Here is a 19,559-nt window from a genome sequence, read left to right on the forward strand (position 1 = left end):
TCGTTTGATATAAGCGTGTGCTCTGAGTGGAAAATGCATCAGTTTATGTATTAAAGGAGGAACTACAAGGGAATCCAGTGTGAGGACGTATACTACGTTGGTGCAGAATTATTGTGAATCATAATCACAAGATTGGCTACGGGCCCCAACGAATGCATGCGATTCAACCTGAAGGCAACGGTGAGCTTTAAAGTGGACTTGCTGGATCAACACTGTCGTGAGTAAAATTAATGCCACCAAATAATCGTCAATGACTTACAAAAAAAGTCTAGGTCATTATATATAAGATTGATGATATTTAATTCTTGTAAATTAAAGATAGCAGAAAATTTGTATTATTGATATAGTTTACATTTAATTTAATTTGCGTTACATTATATATGTTACATATTACATAGTGGAATTTTATTTTTCTTGTAGAATCAATTTTCTATGCCATTTATGGTGAATTAGCCTAAACATTTGCTTTACACATTCAAACTGTGCTTATATTTAAATCTATTGACCCCAGCTTCGGTAGAAATTAAATAAGGCATGGTAGGGACCGCGTCGTCGTGGCCAGCTGGGAGAAAGGTCAAGAAAGAGAAATAGTAACAGGAAACAGGTAGCGCGTTCGTATTAATAAACATCAGCCACGACAAATTTCGCGATTCTAATGGAAACTTAAATACTAGGCTATAGCTAGAATGCAACATCACTAAACAGTATTATCGATAGTGGCGTTATGGAATTTCCTAAGGTAGGTGCATCTCGAAATCGTCAATATAGATCGCAAGTAGTCTCTATACATTTTAATTGTACCGGGGGTTGGTCAGTTAAATCTAAACGTAAGTTTTGATACTTGTCAAGCTAGGTTTCATTCAGTTTTAACTAGGTTTTATCAATGTGAATGTGTAGTCTTAGAATTTGTGATAATTTTAAATGCTTTCCAAATCAACAGATTATTTGAGTGTTTGATTTCATTTATCTCTTTATTTGTTTATTGTAAAATGACTGTTTTATTAGATTCTGCAACCATTATACATAGATATGTTTGGCGTTTCTTTAGGGTTGGGCACTATATAAAATTACGCACAATTAATGCTTATATGTTTGTGTTCATGTGCAAAATGTTGCTGTCATCGTTGTTGTTTTCTTCCTTCTCTTTTTATTGGTGTTCTTGATAGGTTTAAATCTTCTAAACATATGTCTAATTTCTGGTTTATTTGGGTAGTTAATTAGTAGCTTACTTGCTTGTTCTGGTGGTGGTGCTGTTTGCTCTAAAATTCTATAATGAATCTAAAATTAATTTTGTGTGTTAGAATTGAAGTCTATTGTTGTGTATTTGAAAGTTGTAAACAATACATACATTATTTCGCACCCCTATCAGTAGATATCATATTTCGCACCCTAATAAGTAGGTATCATAGGTCTTGGATAGTGTGTGTTATCAGTATTCAGGAATTCAGAATTTAGGTAACAGCACCTTTAGAAACTAAACCCCACGCACTTTTGGCTTCTTAGTAATCTAATAATAAGTGAAGTTCTTCACAAGCTTGTTGCTGCATATGTCCGAATATAAAGCAAAACTCTCAATCATAGATGAGCAAAGTCAGTACAAACCTTTTTTCCCTCAGATTCTATAAAAAAATGCGATCAACTTTTTTTTTTTTAATGCGAGTTTCTAATGCTGATTCTTCCGAATTACTTATTTACGTCGTCTATTGTGCGACATAACCAGGGACGTACGCATTAGTTGCGTCCTTGGGATCCGGACCCTCCTCCGAAATCTCGAGTTTTCTGGAAATTTAATCTAATTTTAGGAGTGATTTCACAAATTTTAATATACTTTTATCCTCATATTGAATTTAATCCCCTTCCCTCGAAAGCTTGGGATCCTCCCGAAATAAATTCCTGCGTATGTGCCTGGACACAACTATTTCGAAAGCCGTTACTTCTGCTGCTGCAGCTTCTATAAGAAAAATAACTTACGAGTTTCATCTAAGCATAGAAAAGTGTTCAACTTAAATGATGTAGTAGTTGATATACAAAATGATATAATGTGATAGTAATGAGATATGATGATTGTGCGGAAAGTTAAACGTCAGATTGCACGTATGAAGTACTGTTGAACAATTTCCTTTACAAAATAATTGTTAAAAGTAAGAAAAATTTTATTTATTTATATATTAAATGTAGTGAAACTCAATTGAATTTTGCTGTTTTTGCACCATCATCTGTTTTGATTTTCAGTTTTTCTTGCGTATGATGTTCCTAATACAGTTACATTTCCTTACAACCACTTAAAAATTTATTCTGGTTTTGATATATATATATATATATATATATATATATATATATATATATATATATATAATATTATTTTTTACATTTTAAAAGTATCGTAATTGAAATCAAAATTTGCTCCGCTTTACGACAAACGAGTAAGATTTAATTTTTAAAAAGGTAATTTTTATCAAACATATGTCACATTACCGTTTTGAAAACATTCTCTAAATTCAAGTAGAGAAAAAAAATATCCAAAAGCTAAATTTAGAGAAGGATCTGTATTAGTTTTGTATTGTTCGTCCATTTGATTGTGAATCTAATAAGTTTGAGCAGTGAAATAGAAGATAATGGACTTCAGATTAGAAATTTCCATAGTTTGAATTCTTCAAATCTACTTTAAGATTCCATTTCCAAACCCCTGAGAAAACTCGTGATGATCTGACAATCAAGGTAATAGGTTTTGAATGATAGAAGACAAGGAAAAATCCAAATTCGAAATCTTAGTGTGTAAGCTACAGAAATAAGCCTAAAATGCCAGCTTTGATTCCATCGCGAAATTGGAAGTAATCTAACAGTGTTGCTGATTTTAGAACTACACTTTTGTGACGTGAATAACCCGGAAATGGAATTTCAAGAAGCTTAGTGTAGTTGGGATAATTTAATTATAATGAGTAAAAAGTTTACATCAATTTAAAAATAGATTGCATGATGTAGCTATTTGTACTTCTTTTGTAGAACAGGTTTCCATACTTCTGTCAATTAACATACATAAATAAAACAGAAATATTTTATTTTCAACTTTGTCAAACTAGAAGGCTGCTTATTTTAAAGTTTGTGTCATAGTAGCTTATACTTTTAATTGGTAGCTGTTTTATAACAGTGATTTTTGCACTTTTTTTTTCTTTCACTGCACAAATGGATAACTATTTTGCATACCACATAATTTTATTATTTTACCAATACTTAATATTACTAGACTATTACAGACTATAATGAGTGATCGTAAATTGTAGTTACAATGTTGCTGATATATTCTCGGTTTTCTAAGTTGAATGTTCCGCAATCGTGCACAAGGCTAAGAGTGGCGATGAGATGGGTGATAATGGTGGAGTGACGAAAGTTGGAGGAAATGGAATAACCCCTGAAAATTCACTGCAAGGCCCACTTGACGGGAGCTGGGGTCAAATTAGAGAGCCCACGCGCCAGAGGTAAACGAATTCTTTACCATTGTGTAACCACGCCCCCTTTTTTTTCGGAATTTGAATTACTGATACTAGGCTTAGCGGAGGACATACACAGCTGATAGTTTTCATAATTATTTGAGTCTCGAATACTCAACGAGAATACAAACTTGATATCTATTTTTTGCAGTTCAAATATTTGCTAGTTTTCTTCACATTCTTGTTTGGGTTGATCTTAGAAAATATATTGAATATGAATAGAGCTCCTTCGTGGTTAGCGTACACGTCTTCGGCACAGAGATCCGGGTTCGATTCCTGTCGGGAGCTCATGTGGTTCGGATACTACGTTAAGCTGTAGGTGCACGCCTCATATAGCCTCGCTGCTGAAAAGGACCCTAAACTCTAATCCCTCCAGTCATTCAATATGAATAGAACAGCATTGAGGTACAAATTACCATACTTTGTCGGGGTGTCTACTGATACTGAAAATACTTGAATTATACTGGAATTTAATTTTGATACTTTGGAATGCTGGAAATATACTGGAATTTTGGTCCATATACTGGAAAAATCATGAAACTGGTAATTTGTCAACAATGTTTTTTTTTTGTTTTTTTTTTTTTTGTTGTTGTTGTAATTGTTTTAATAGTCTTAGAAACAATGTTGTATCCATTGAGATTATAATTTTTTGCAAAACAAGAGTTACATACATTTTGTAATTGAACATTTAAAGCAATGGGTGGAGTGGAGGGCTGTGAGGGGAGTTGGGAGGCCCTTATAAAAATGTTAAAAAATCATTGTATTAAAAAAAAAATCAAGGCTAAATAAATTTATTAAAAATAAAATATTCTTTTGATGGTAAAACAAGTGCAAACCTGAAATCAGCAATAGTGTGATTATTCCTAAAGAATTTAAAAAAAAAATCATATTAGGTATTGGAATTTTGTATACTGGAATTTTGAAAATGAAACTCAGTAGACACTCTGTTTGTGTTTGAAGTTTAAAAATAACTCGTATACAAGAGTTAAGGTGGTTAACTGCACAGAAACAAACATAACGCACTAGCTTTGTATATAAATTCCGAGCAACAAAGTATGGATTACTTTTAATATTTCACAAAAAAAAAACTGAACCGTGTCTCAGGTGGAACTCTAATAATTATTCTGCAGGAGAAATTATTGTAGTACTGCTCCGAAGCGTGAATTATCTTTCATGGTACCAAATGGCACTTAAGAAGGTTGTAGAGAGTAATAGAGTGTAGCTGTAGCACTAATCAAATATTCACCTGAGCAAAGATATGTCATTTAACCCTGCCTTAGTATATAGAAGGCAAGCTGTGCAAACGAAAGTAATTTCTTTCGCAATATATTTTTTGAATTTAATACATCAAAAGTGAAAAAAATATATTAAAGTTCTCTTAATTTTATAGGTTATCAAGAATGTTGTATAATACATATATACAAGTTATTAGGATTTCTATAATCTTTGCTTTATTAAATTGGATAATCAATTATTTGTATACCTTAACTATGGTTGTGATAAACAAGTCATTTCGATTTTACTTTTTCTGTCTTCTTTTCACTATGTTTAAGCTGGAAGGACAGACGTCAAGGATTGCAGTTTAAGAAACGTTGCCTTAGATGTTTGCGTCTTGCGTGTCAGTGTTTTTTTTCATTCGTTCATTCATGTAAAATTGGTTCATGGGTTAGGGTTGATACAATAGGAGCGAGAGGCTGAGACAGTAATTAACCTTGTGGAGGTTATTGATGCCCATTTTCTTTCATTGAGTGTCATTTCCGTATAAGAACACCATCTAGCTAAGCTATCTAATGTCTTAAAACTAGAGGCGAAAGTCTTCGAGAGAAGAAATATGTTTGTCGATTTAGACAATCTGCGTACGTCATAATGGAAGAATGGCGAATATATTCTGCAATGTCATTATTGTATATCAGAAAAAGAATAGGGCCAAGATGAGAACCTTGTGGTGCTTGAAAGGTGTAAAACGAAGCCCATGTAAGACCATTCACTAATATATCTGGTTCGGAGACATGTTTGCTTTTCGATATTTGTTTCTTGAAATTATTATATCTTCACTTTTCTCGTGGCTTATAGATATTATATTATTCTGTACATTTTACCCAAGCATTCAATTGTCTTTGCACATTTTATTGGTATTAGTTCGTATATGAATAATAAAATGCTTTTTTATCTCTGTGTTGTAACTATGCCTTCTGTGTAATTACCTCCATTGCATCAATTAGTTTCGTCAGAATCATCACATATAGTTTTAATGCAGATAAATTATGTACTTTTGTTAAATAATGTATTTTTATTTTATTCTGCAGAGATTATCAACACTTACCTGGTGAAGGAGTCCTTGTCAACTGTATCGGCCTAATGCTTGTGATTTTTGCCTTCTCCGTTGTTTACTTGGTTACTAATCCAAGATTCAAGCGTCATCCTCTCCCAGAAGATGAACTACTGTTGACTGATACTATTGGTGATTGAATTATTATTTCTTATACTTAATGATAAATATATTCTATATGCATTATATATATTTGTATACTTGTACACATCTTTACCATATGTACTACCTGATACTTCTCAGGTTGATATCTATATCATTGTCCAGACTAGAGTAACTTAAACACCTGATCATTCTATAATTCAGTATTTATGTCTGTGAGGCATTATATGTTTGTGTGTAACCAAATATTTAAGAAACAGAAATGTTATATATGAAGGAAATTATAAAGTTGTTGTATGTAAATGATGACATATATTTATTTTTTGCTATCATTAAAGTGATTACTTACGTCACACATTTCTGACTAGCCATAAAAATTAAGAAAAAAATAATAAATAGATGGTAATTTAAGCCTTTCAAGAACTGTATAATTAAATAAACAACAAACATCATTCTACTCTGTGTAATAGATTGTTGACCAAAATCGTCGAATTTTCGATAATCGGGTTAACTTTAGCAAGAGAAAAGATAAGAACTGAATGTTAAAAATGAAATGGAGTACCTAAACTAAAAAAGAAAATACACAACAATGTCTGAACGCGTGTTTCTTGTAGTTCCACAATATACGAGGCGTGTTCGGAAAGTAACCTCCGATTGGTAACTGTGTGTAAAATTGTTGAGGCATCTTTGCACAGGCATGCGCAGTAGATCAGTCTGCATCCAACCGTGGTAGAGTGAAGGTCGTCTAATCACTAGTTCGTTTTGTAGCGTCTTAAAATATGTGCTGCAATAGAAAACCCCGCCAAGTGCGAGATGCGACCTGTTATACGTTTTCTTACGGAAAACCATATTCGGCAGCAGCTGTTCATCGGGAACTTTGTGCCGTGTATGGACCAAGTGTGATGAGTGAAGGAGTTGTTCGTGAATGGGTTCGTTCATTTAAAAATGGACGAACAAACATTCATGACGAAGACAAGAGTGGCAGGCCATCAGTGGTCACTGATGAACTCCTCTAGAAAATTGATGAAAAAGTTAATGAAAATCGATGTTTCATAATCTCGGTAGAAGTAGCTTGGATCCAGGGGCGGATCCAGAGGGGGGCGATCGGGGCGATCGCCCCCCTCCCCACAAGAGGAAACTTTCTTATTTTATATATAAATAAACCCATCCATAACAAGTTTGGAGCTCTTAAAAGTAGCAGTATTACCGCCGACCGCCCCCCCCAGAAGTCCGTCCTGGATCCGCCCCTGCTTGGATCTCAGCGCTTTGATGATAATGAGGAGCTGAAAGATGCCGTCACAGGCTGACTCAAGGCAGATGAGGGAAATTTTTATGCTGATGGAATTCTAAGCTAGTGCAGAGATATAAGTGCTTGAATGTTGAAAAATAGAGCAAAAAAGTAGTTTTCAGATGTATATAATAAATTATTCTGATGTACTTTGGTGTTTCTTTCTTTTTTTTTAACCAATCGGAGGTTACTTTCCGAACGGCTCTCGTAAATATTCTAAAACATTTGTTACCCTTCTTTTGCAGCATATTAATTCGGTGAAGATTTCGATACTGTTATTCCACCTATTTTCAGAATATTCATATCAGTTTAATTCTGATTCCTTTGCACAGTCGGAAAAAAAAATCCATATGCCTGTCTTTACCTCTTCTTATTATTCTTCGTTTTTCTTGGGAATGCCGAGACTGAAATTAGCAAAAATTCGAAGGTTTTAGTTAAATCAACCATCTTAGTGCACAGGATAGAAAAACAGATTTGTTGTCTTTGTTTATTCAAAAAATGGTGTTGTGATGTAGAGCTTTAACGTTTTGTGTAAATGCATCATTATATATAGGCGTACAGTACTTTTTATTTTTTGTTGTTTATTGTGTACTTAGTTATTTACTACTAGATCTTTATTTATTTATTTATTTATTTAATGTAGAAGTTTAGGAATTACTGCGAAGTTCGTTTGAAATTTCCAGTACTTGAAAAAATTAAGTTTACAAGATTGGTGTACTTTCCATAATGTACTTACCATTCTTCTTTTTTATTTTAGGTACACCTAAGTTGAGGCATGTAAAACATGTTGACGATCGAAAGTAGGAAATATTCCATATATATATCGCAATCTATAACAGACAGCGTTGTCTGAATCAATTCGGATGAATATTCACTTATATTTCTTTACTTCTCAGTTCCGGTGACCTAGAAAGCAGTATTTTTTTTTCTTTTTTGTTTTATTATGTAGTTTATTTTTTGAAATAAAAGTGATTACAAAATAAATACGCTGTCCGAATTTGTTTTGGTTGGTGGTGGTGGTAGATATAGTTTGCTTATTGTAGGTTAGAGTATTTGTTTACTCCTCATACAAACAGCACTGAGGTCCAATTCATTACCTTCATATTATCCGAATATCTTGGATTTCATTTCGCGTAGAGATGATAATTTTTCTTTTAGTCAATATGGCAGTACAAATAAACAAACACTGGGAACTTTTAAATTCCAATAAGGTATTTTTGTGTAACCAAGATAACTTGGGATTGCTTGAATAATAACGCTAATATTATTTTTCGTATCCAATAAATTAGAAACAATTTCAAAAATCTATAGTGACTCATGTAATGGCAATTGCTAAACGGAATCCAGTATCTTTAATTTTTTTTTTTAATGAACTTCAAATTTGTCACTCAGTGGTTTGACCCTTTTAAAGTTTTATACGATAGTGTAGTACCTTCGTTATTCGGTTAAAAAAAGTACTAATAAAAGTATTAAAAATACTTTTTTTTTTCAAGCCTGGAGGCATTGTAGAACACGTTATATATGGTTTCACGTCTTTCCGCGTCGAGACATAGGGGGTAATGACGTTAGGTTTGTTTCAGATTTTTGCGTTAACATAAGGAGGGTCCAGAGGGGCCCAAACTTAGAAAAAAATGATTTTTTCCCCCAATTCCAATTTCTCTCAAATTATTTCGCCTCAGGGACATGATAGGGAAACGCGAATTGTACCGTTTGAAAGGCTGTTCTATTCTGAAGAGAATGAGATGCGAACTATGATCCTAGGATAAATAGGGATGATGATGTAGCTGCTTGACTGAGTCTATAATTTATCTTTAAAAAAAATTAAAAGGGTCAATGGCAGTCAACCAAAATTTAAAAAAAATAAAAAACGTCAGAATTGAATTCAGATTCTCTCTCTGAAAATTTTACTTTGTATATGTTCTATAAATCATGATAATTAAATGTGTGTTCTGTAGACTTCGGAAATGTGTGTTGTGTATACTTCGTTAATTGATATTGATTTAGGAAGGCACAAAATACACACGAGGTAAGTTTCCAAAAGTCATCTCGTTTTTAAACATAGATTTATGCAATCATCATAAAAGTTGGAACAAGTTTTTATTTTTGACGAGTTTTAAATTAAAATACCGAACTGACTTGGAGAAAGTTTGCGCAATTAGCTTTATAATCCTATTTTACTTTCGAGTTTCTACTATTGCATTAAATTATTCTTGTTCAGAAAATCAAATTTCAAGTACGAAGGAAATAAAGTTTAAAATATTTATAATCCTGAAAGTAGAAAAAAACTTGATCATTACTCGTATTTTAAACGTTGTATCTGTTTAATAGTGACTTCGTGAGTTAAAATTGTATTTAGAATTACACTCAGGACTTAGAAGTGACAAATTTGCGATTGCGAGAAGACGTACTTAAATATTTATTATACACAACTCGCTTCCAGTTGGGACCTCTATCGTAGCCAAGCGGTTAGCGTACGTGCCTTTGAGGTGAAAGATCCGTGTTCAATTCCCGGCGGGAACTCATGTGATTCAGATCTCACGTTAGGCTGAAGGTCCACACCTCTTATAGCCTCGCTGCTGAAAGGGATACGAAACTCAAATCGCTTCCGATTGGAAGCTCACAGAATAAAATATTTAATATTTTTATAACATATTTATTGACATTTAATCAGCAGTTCATATTTTTCCTTAATCTAAAGTTTGATGTCTTAATTCTGACATTTTAGAATATATTAGAATTTGATATATTCTGCACAGCACGCGTTGATGAGTGTGAAAGCCTATACGTATGATTTTTGCCTATTATTATTCAAATTTGTATAACATGATTTTACATGTATAAACAAGCATGATACTGAAAAAGATGAAATAGTAACGTCTCATGATTATGCCTTTATACTAAACGAGAGAGGTGATCAGTGAAGGCGAATGATTATCAAAGAATTTGTGGAATGATAACGTGGGAGGAAACTAAGAACCACCCTCGAGAAACCTCACGGGTATGATGTTCTCTATCACAAACTTATATAGCCTCGGATGGAATCTACACTAAACTGTCATGCTCCTTAAACATGAGGCTGAATTTGTTTCTGTAAGTAAATGCACTATTTTACATGTTTTTTATGAATGCTAAGCAAAGTAAATATCTAAGGAGATTTTTCTCATTCAGGATTTCAAACTAAATAAAAATAAAATTTGTACAGCTTTCAGCATAGATGCGTGACCGTTTCATAAATTTTATTAATAACTTCAGATCGGGTAGAGTTAACTATAGAGTTTGATTTTCGGTGATGAACATAATATATTATTTTCTAAATTACTCAGATTAGTTTGATAAAAGAATAAAATATTAATAATTATGTACTTTTACTTCACAAATCCACCATTAACTAAAACAAATTCTTCTTGACTACAGACCAAAAATAATAATATACTGAAACGTAATGCACAATCTTGAGATACTGTGATAACTAGTTCGTAAGCACACAACGCGATATATAGTTTTTTTTAAATAATTATTTGATGCGTAAAAGTAGACATTTGTTCTTATAACATACTGAAGAATACATAGTTAATTATTTTCATATATTTATTTCTACAAAATAAACGTTTTATAATTTTTATTGCTACCTTATCACTGTTCGTGCCATATCAAACAAAAATGAAAGATTTAGTCTAATTGTATTTCTCGTGTATTTTCGTAAAGAATTGAGTGGACTAGGAAGTAAGTTATCACAATCAACTTCCGCATTGCACTTGTACATGTTGAACTGCTGAACTGATACCTTATTCTTTCTGTAATGTATTCAGAAGTTTTTTTTTTTTTTTTTTCAGATAAGAGATTCCTCTTTGATAAATCAAGAAGTAATTTTGATAGAATATTGCAGACAAAATAAAGAACAACTTATCGCTAGGTAAACAGCGTTCGATTGAATGATGACATAATTATAAATGTATGAGGTGTTTTCAAAAAGTATCAAACCTTCGGTTGACAAAAATAAATTTATTGATTTTTAAATCCGAAACCCTAATTCCCTTCAAAGTAGTCTCCTTGGTAATGCACACACTTCTCCAAGCGCTCCCGCCGTTATTGCAAACACTTCTGGAACGAAGTTTTCGAAATGATGGTCGCATTCTGCATGATGTCTTCTCTTGACTTAAATCGGGTCCCTTTCAGTGGCATTTTCAGCTTGGGAAATAACCAAAAGTCACACGGAGCCATGTCAGGTGAATAGGGAGCCTGACGACACACAGGAATGTTGTGTTTGGCGATGAAAGCCTGAATCAATTTTCGCGGACACTTTCCTCATGCCCAAATGCTCGTTCAAAATTGAATGTAGCGATCTGATTGAGTGGTTTCCGCTTGGGTATCGCCAAACTTTTGGCAACATTTAATGCAACGTCGCTGCTTAAGTTTTTCTGTAATTTTACAAAAAACTGAAATCCGATGACCGCTCACTACACATTTTCACTCGTTGGCCGAGTGCCAGTAACTGACGCTCTCTGCGGGCAAGACAAGATTCACGACTGTACATGAGTGTCTCCTCTACATTTCCACTAAAGAAAGTCTCCGCTTCATTGGTGTACGCGTGAAAAAAATAAGGTTCAATACTTTTTGAACACACCTCGTCAGAAACACCTTAGAATCAATTTTAGGCATAACTTTGCAAATAAATCCAACAGAGCAGGATCTGTTTGAATTCACATTCTCGTGATTCGGAGATCAGATGTAGTGAAGGCGCTCCAATTCATTTGCATGTTTCGTGAAGTTAGAATTATCAAAAATTTGAATTCAATATAACGAAAATCTAAGTAAAACATATTCCCTTCGAAATTTAAGTTTTCATAAACCAATATTTTGATCCGGCTGTGAATTCTCAGCAAGCTGGTGAGAGGTAATAAAAACAAGAGTTTAGGAAATTAACTTGTTTCTTAAAGTAAGGTTTTCAACAAGGTTAAGTCCATAAATAACTTTAACCAAAAACAAATTAGCTAAAATAATGTTTTTTACTGACTAAAAATAATGTTGACAGTTGGAATTTTTTGTGAAAATAACATTTTTGGGTAGGAGGGGAGCTGTAATATCTTAGAGACCTTGATTTTCCTTACTTTTTCAAGTTTTAAAACTTACCTTCTCTTATCTCTTTATTAAAGACTGGTGAACTGGTTTGAAAGGTTTGTGGTTCATTTGTGGAAAACAAAATTTCGAAAATGCCGAGTTGGGCTATTGTGTGTTCCGTGTGCAGAACAAAGAATACCAAGCTAGTCGACTGATGATGCATCAAGACTTAAGGTGTTAAAACTAAAGGCTGTAAGAAAGTACCTTTTACTTTTTTTATATTAGACGCTTAAGTTGGTTTGGATATGTAGGGATAAATTTTATAGGCTGAGATATAAGTTAAGAATAAATATTCATTGTATGATTACTTTGTATTTTAAGTTATTTGGTGTAGATGTGTATATTATATATTGAATTTATAACTGTTTATGAATAAATTGCTTTATCAGTAAATAGATTACGTTGGGTTTTGATTCACCATGTTGTTTAAGATAATTTAGATAGTAATGCGAATTGTGGATGAGTTTAGGAATAAAGGTACTCCAACTAAAAGAATACATACGGAGCTATTGTAAATTATCCTCCCGATTTCAGTTTAATAACTCATTTATTTATTCACTATGACATACAACTTTGGTTAAATGCAAGAAAACTTCAAGTTTTAGTGGCTGGCAAAGCTGATGTTCGCTACGCATTCCACTTACTAGGACGACAGTAAATCAAGATGGCAGGAAAGAGAGCATTTTGTGTGTTCTTGAATTAAATGAAAAACAGTATGTAGTTATTTAGTTTTGTTCAACGAAGTTTGAGTTAGACCCACCAAGCAGGTACTCAATTCGGACATGGTACAGACAGTGGCGGCCGGTAGATTGTGGTTTCGGGTGTTGCAGTACGAATAATCAGATACAGGATGATGTAAACTGAACTCATTGATTAATCAGCATAACTTTAGATGCAAATGCTATGTGACATGTGAAATTAAATAAAATTCTGTTTTTAAAAAAATAAAAAAACTAATGCGGATTATTCGGTTAGTCACGTTATTTAATTAGTAAGTCTATTCTCTTCTCTTTCATTGGAGTAAATTCGTCTAATACATGCTGATTGAACTCTGGTATTCCCATTGTCTGGTAATTTTCGATGGAAAGCATAACCAGTGATGGAACATTCAATTCCTTGAAAGTGTCAATTCTTTTCGATGTGAAAAAACGCCTGTCTCCTTTTGCTAACGTCATTGGTACTGTTAATATTAATTTCAGAAGCTCTGCAGATTCACTAAAAAAATTTTCTAGATTATTGCGCACAATTCATTCTAGCAAACCCAGTCCCTGACAGTGATTTAAATTCCTCTGCAGCATAGACTGAAGACAGTTCATGGCAGAGATTAGTGTTATATGTATATAAAAAATGTAAATTGAACACACTTTATTCGCAGTTTATCTAGGAAAATTTGAAACAAATTGTGGAAATATATCTAGTTCAAACAACGTTGCTGCCATAAGATGTCTTGTGAATTTAAACTGGATTTTTTTTTTTTCAAACACTTCTGAATTGCCCTTTGCTTGTTTTATCTAAGCCTTAATTGCAAGTTTTTTCTCAGTGGAGAGCTGAGCAAATTGCTTTCTTTTTTGTAAGTTATTTACAGAAGTCATGGTATAGAATTCATTCAGAATTTGTAGGTTATTTACAGAAGCAGAGCACACACAACTCAAGTAAATCTAATAACTAAAAACCAAAATAGCTGACTCAGAAAAAGCAGCCGATTCAAAAGATATATATGAATCGCGAATGTCACATATACACCAACCCACATAGGTGCGTAAAAGAAACAACATTCCAAATCATCCGTATTGGTCGTAACCAATGCAAGATGAACACAATATACTTCCACATGAGGCGAAACAATGCCTTTCAATGTGTTATGTTCTGGAAAGTAAACTTTGAAACCCGCAAGGTGTAGGATCAACATATAACAGAAGCTAGAAGTTAAAGAACGTCAAAACAAACATCATTGCCAGTTCTACACCCAGAAATGTTTGCTGGGAGGGGTCCAAAGAATTTGAAGGGGTCCAGTACGTCCATGTAATATCGAAGCTGTCTTATTCTGTACCCGAAAAGACGATAAGTAATTAATTACCGTAACCTATATTTTTAGAAAAAATGATAGAACGATTATTTTTATAAGAAAAGAGTACATAATGAGGCGTAAAATAAAATATTTGACCTACATAAATAATTTCTCTGTTAAACAAGTATAGTTCATTAAGAAAGTCTACAAATGTTAGTCGAGGTTCGACATTTTTGGGAGGTCCGGGCCCATGGAACCCCCCCTCGTGCCTGCGTCCCTGAGCATTGCTAATTAGTCTCAAATTCAATGTGACCTTTCCCATCATACAGTTTTCTGTGCAAAGTTATCAAGAGTACGAAATATATTTGTTTTATAAAACAAATATGTATATACTAAAATACTATCCACAGAGGAAGATTATATGTATTGACTTATTAATAACTGGTTCACAAATTACTGTACAAAAACCTTCATTATCTATATAAGCTAAGAATTAACTTGTAAATGCGTATTTACTTTCATTTGTTTTCTGCTCTACTACATATTTTCTTTCTTTGTAATCCTGCAATCACTTTTTTTTTTTTAATTATCATTATATTGGTTTGCTTCATTATAGACCCGTGATTTAAAAATATGAATGGATACAAATAAATTCCATTTGTTAATTGGTAGTGAAATAAAATTCAGAAATCTTATTTAGCGAAAAAAAAAAAAAATGCAGAAGCACTGCAACGGCAGATCCTTTAGCTTCTGAGATAGAGGAAAGGAGATTTAGCGTTCGCTCCAATTGCGCGCTGTTGAAATCTGGTCGTTGTATGCTCGCTGCAACGCAATATAAATTAGAGACTCTGTGTCGGATTGTTTTCGTTTTCTCAAAACGGATTATTGGATTTTACAGTTATAGAAGTAAAAAATATGTTATTAAAGTATATGTGGGAGTATTAGAAAGCAGTTTTTGGTCTTTACTACTACTGCTAATATATACTTTGGTCGTTGCACAACGCTGCAACACTAACATTAGCCGCCACTAGGTACAGATAATTTAAAGAAAGGGGTGTATCTACAAGAGGAAATCAACAGGCTAGCCAGGAGTTGATGAGGGAACTGTTTGTGTACATGCGACTTTCGCCAGAAGTCTACAAAAATCAACGGTTCGTGAAAGCAAAGAATGGAACTTGAAGCAGACAATATCTAGAAGATTCTGAAATTTCACCCATACCGATTGAAGTTGTTGCAGGAGCTTAAACCTACTGACAAAGATAAAGGACTTCAGTTCTGTGTTGCGATGCAGAACCTTATGGAAAGGGATGTTTTCATTGAGTCAGTAGTGTTTAGAGACGAGAATACCTGCCATTAAAAAAAAATAAAAAAAATAAAAATGTGAGGATCTAGGCTATGCAAAATCCCTATAGTTATAAAGAACATACCCGTGATTCGCCTAAGGTAAGTATGTTTTGTGCAGTCACCCGTGATAAAGTGTATGGTCCTACTTTTTCGAAAAGGACATTGTAAACGGACTTCCCTGCCTTCACATGCTACAGACATTGCCTTTCCCGCAACTGGATAAGGACATGGAAAATTTTATTTTCCAGCAGGACGGAGCACTCCTACGTTGTCACCGGGATGTGAGGAGAGAGCTCAACAGAAGGTTACCAAATCAACGGATGGGATTGGCTAGTCGTGAGCATCAGGTTTTGCTTCTTTGTCCTCTCCTCCCCGGTCGCCGGTTTTTGGGGAGAGGAAGGACGAGGAATTAGGTAGAGATGGTAGATACACTTGGTTTTTAACATAACAATTTACCTGAACTTCAAGTAGGCATTCAAGAAACATTTGTATGTATCGACTGAGATATTGAAAAAAGTGTGGCAAGAACTAGGGTATCGAGTTGTGTGCTGTATGTATTACACGGCATAACACGTATGTACGAGTATGTATAAGTCGTATTAATTTTTCTTTAGTTCTATTTAACATAAATTGTATGTCATTATGAGTTATTAAACTTTGAAAACGGAAAAATCATTTACAATAGCCCTATGTATTCATATGTTATTGAGTAGTGCGAAATATTCTCAGAGCTGAAAGTACTCTTTACTATGTTACATCAACAAAAAAATATTACAAAACTATCTGAAGATGCTTAGTTTGAGACTTGTTCCCATCATACCCGAACTCAGGATAGTGCTGGATTATACAGTAGAGAATGCCGCACATATTCAAAAACACTAAAATTATGGTTTTTAAAGAGCTACACAATGGATTCATCGATTTTGGTTCTCATAGACTTGGGATTCACAATCAGTACTGATGAATACACGTTATGTAAATGATTCGAAGAAGGCAATGCTCTATAGGCTGAAAAAGACGGATGATTAATGAAAGTGAATGATTGGAAACCGTTGGTGGAATGAGAACATGAGAGGAAACTGGAAAACCCACCAACATTATGTTGTTCCCATAAACTCGTGTGGTTTGGTATCGAACCAAGGACTCCTTACATCAAAGGTAAGAACTCTACCACTGCGCCGTACCAAATTGTGCCGAAATATTGAAAATTTATTTATTTATTTATTTATTGAACAAATTCCCGGATACAGCATAACTTGCCATTTTACACAGGGAAATATTAACAAAAGAAACAAAAACAACAACAACATAAAACAGTATCAAAAAAGAGTGTAAAAGTAATACTATTCCGTCAACACTCGTTTAATTGCTCTTTCAAACACCGAGTAACTCGAAAAAAAAAATGTCCACATCAATTGTTACTTGATTATAACAGTTTGGTATTCTGTAAAAAAAAAGACGTGTCTATAATTGCCAACCTAGGGCGGGCAAGATGGTATTCCGGGTTATGCGGGAAGGGACACGTAAGGATAGTTCCTGAAGTAATGTTTCCCATCTTAAGTTTCCATTATCTATTTTACGAAGATATTTCAGGTCAGAGAAAATTCTGCGTACTCCTGGAGTCTGAATATTAAGATGTCGCAAGAGTTCCTTCTTAGATAATATTCGAAGTGCGGGAACACGAAAACGGACTATAGCAATAAAGAAATTGAGAATAGAATCAAGTCTGGAGAGATGTGTAGGTGCTGCCATGGCCCATATGGGAGAGCAGTATCTTGGTCGCTATTAAAGTTTTATAAAAAGTTGCTAATGACGAAACAGTGCGTAGTTCAGTAAATCAATAAAGAAGTCCGAACATGTGCATTGAATTCTTAAGTATTGAGGAGATATGGTCAGAGAATGTGAATTTTGAATTAAAGATTACACCAAGATCATTATGACTAACAGAATGTGTGATAGGGGAATCATTGATATGGTATGTGGAGGGAACAGAAGACTTTTTCAAACTAATGGTACTGTCACATTTCTTACTGTTGAGTTTCAAGTGTCACATTTCACACCAGCCTATAAGGTAATTTATGTCTTCCTGTAGGGCAATTGTGTCATGGAGACACGATATTTCTCTGTATAATTTACAATCGTCAGCAAAAAGCAGAAGGCCACTAGCATGAGCTGATAAGTGCGAGTAGAGATCATCCATATACAGGACAAATAGCAAGGGCCAAAGTACACTCCCCTGAGACACACCTGAGATTACGGGCTGGGGGTTAGAAGTTGCCCCCTATGGAAAACGACTGAGGTGAAACAGCTTGGTTTTAGAAAGAAACAGATAATAAGAGTGTCACTGCCTTATTTCGGATAATCTGTAAAAAGTACTTAGAGACAGGGAAGTGTATTTCGTGTTTGTTCATCACTGGACGCTTTCGAACGAGTGGATTAAGAAGTTTTGATGACGCCTAAACATAATTGGAGAAGAAAGTAACTCGTACTACACTTATTCTACCTATGCATATTTAGAAAAGCTAGTGCAGAAGGGCTAGACCGAGAAATGTGATATTTCAGTAAAAGATAGAAGGGTCGCAGAGAGGACGTAATTGTTTGGAATTTACCATATGTAGTAATACGAAGGCTAGACAAAGTTCCGTAATTTCGCTGTAACTATTTACCACCACAATACAGGGTGGCCCAAAAGTAGGTATACAGTCCCGCACTGATTGAATCATGGCATTTTACATAACTTATTTTTATTTATATAGGTTTCCTCATTATTTGCTCTTAATTTATTTTCACTTATACCTAAGCTCGGAAAAAATCGAAGCAAATAAATTCATTAACTTAATCAATTAAAACGCGATATTTGACCGATGCAGATATGTATACTTACTTTTGGGCCACTCTGTATAGATATGTAGTCACTTAATTGCCTTGAAAATAGGCTCTTTCAGAACAAACAAACTTGTTCCACCGCTACTGCCATTGCTGGAAAGAACGCTGAGAGTTCCGTTTTGGTATATTCCGAAGTTCAGCAGTCGCGCTGGTTTGGATGTCTTCTACGGTGGCAAAACGATTACTCTTAAGGTCCTTTCTGATCTTGAGTGAGAGCCAGAAATCCGCTGGTGCTAAATCCGGTGAATATGAAGGCTGATAGAGGAGGGGATCGTTTCTGCGAGCCGTTCTGCCACCTTAGAAAACACGTATACCAACGCGACGGCTCAACTTCTGAACATGTCGAAACAGGAGCGTTGTTTCCGGTAATAGCAGTAGCGGTGGAACAAGTGTGTGTGTTCTCAAGGAGCCTATTTTAAAGGCCGTTAAATGAATATGTACCTACATTGTCGCAATAAATAATAACAACGAAATTCCGCGAACTTTATGACTGTTTCTCGTATATATAGTTTACTATAAAATCAGGCAATGGTAAATTGAAGGAAGTAAATTGGATCAACTATTCGTTGAAAATAAAAAAGATGACTAGTTGTCAATACTTAGATGATATTATCAACAAATTTAAATATATCCGCCATATTTGTATTTTTTTACCCCATTGATTTATACGAAGATTTATTTTCTATTTTCCTTGAAATGAACTGGAACTTAAAGGTTTGATTTTACCGATTGTTCTTCAGCTATATTTAAATGTCCCTTACTTCGTGGAAATTAAATTCTGTTAAATGTAATTTTAATATTTAATAAATTTAAGTACATTACTGTTAAATATAAATATAATCTAAAGTAATTTTGAAAATGTAAGGAACATTCACCTAGAGTTGAAGAAATTAATAAAATCATATTGTAAAATTCTATCCCATATAGGATGTAGGTAGAGCGAGTTAATAAAAAGAGTGTCCGGAATTGACTCCCACTACCGGTTTTTTATTATAA

General features: G+C 34.0%; 1 protein-coding gene across 4 annotated transcripts in view; it reads left to right on the forward strand.

Moving 5' to 3' along the window:
• LOC145671175 (transmembrane ascorbate-dependent reductase CYB561) overlaps window positions 1-12,722 on the forward strand; it is a 95,629-nt gene extending 82,907 nt beyond the window's left edge. For all 4 annotated transcript variants that reach the window (XM_081740016.1, XM_081740017.1, XM_081740019.1 and 1 more), the window contains 2 exons: window positions 5,795-5,949; window positions 7,965-12,722. In XM_081740016.1, coding sequence (XP_081596142.1) covers window positions 5,795-5,949; window positions 7,965-8,011 — 202 coding nt within the window. In that variant the 3' untranslated portion in view covers window positions 8,012-12,722. The remainder of the gene's footprint in view (window positions 1-5,794; window positions 5,950-7,964) is intronic.
• Window positions 12,723-19,559: the final 6,837 nt, after the last annotated feature.

The sequence above is a fragment of the Thermobia domestica genome, chromosome 15 (genome assembly GCF_964235325.1).
Source record: "Thermobia domestica chromosome 15, izTheDome1.hap1.1, whole genome shotgun sequence".
Taxonomy (NCBI): domain Eukaryota; kingdom Metazoa; phylum Arthropoda; class Insecta; order Zygentoma; family Lepismatidae; genus Thermobia; species Thermobia domestica.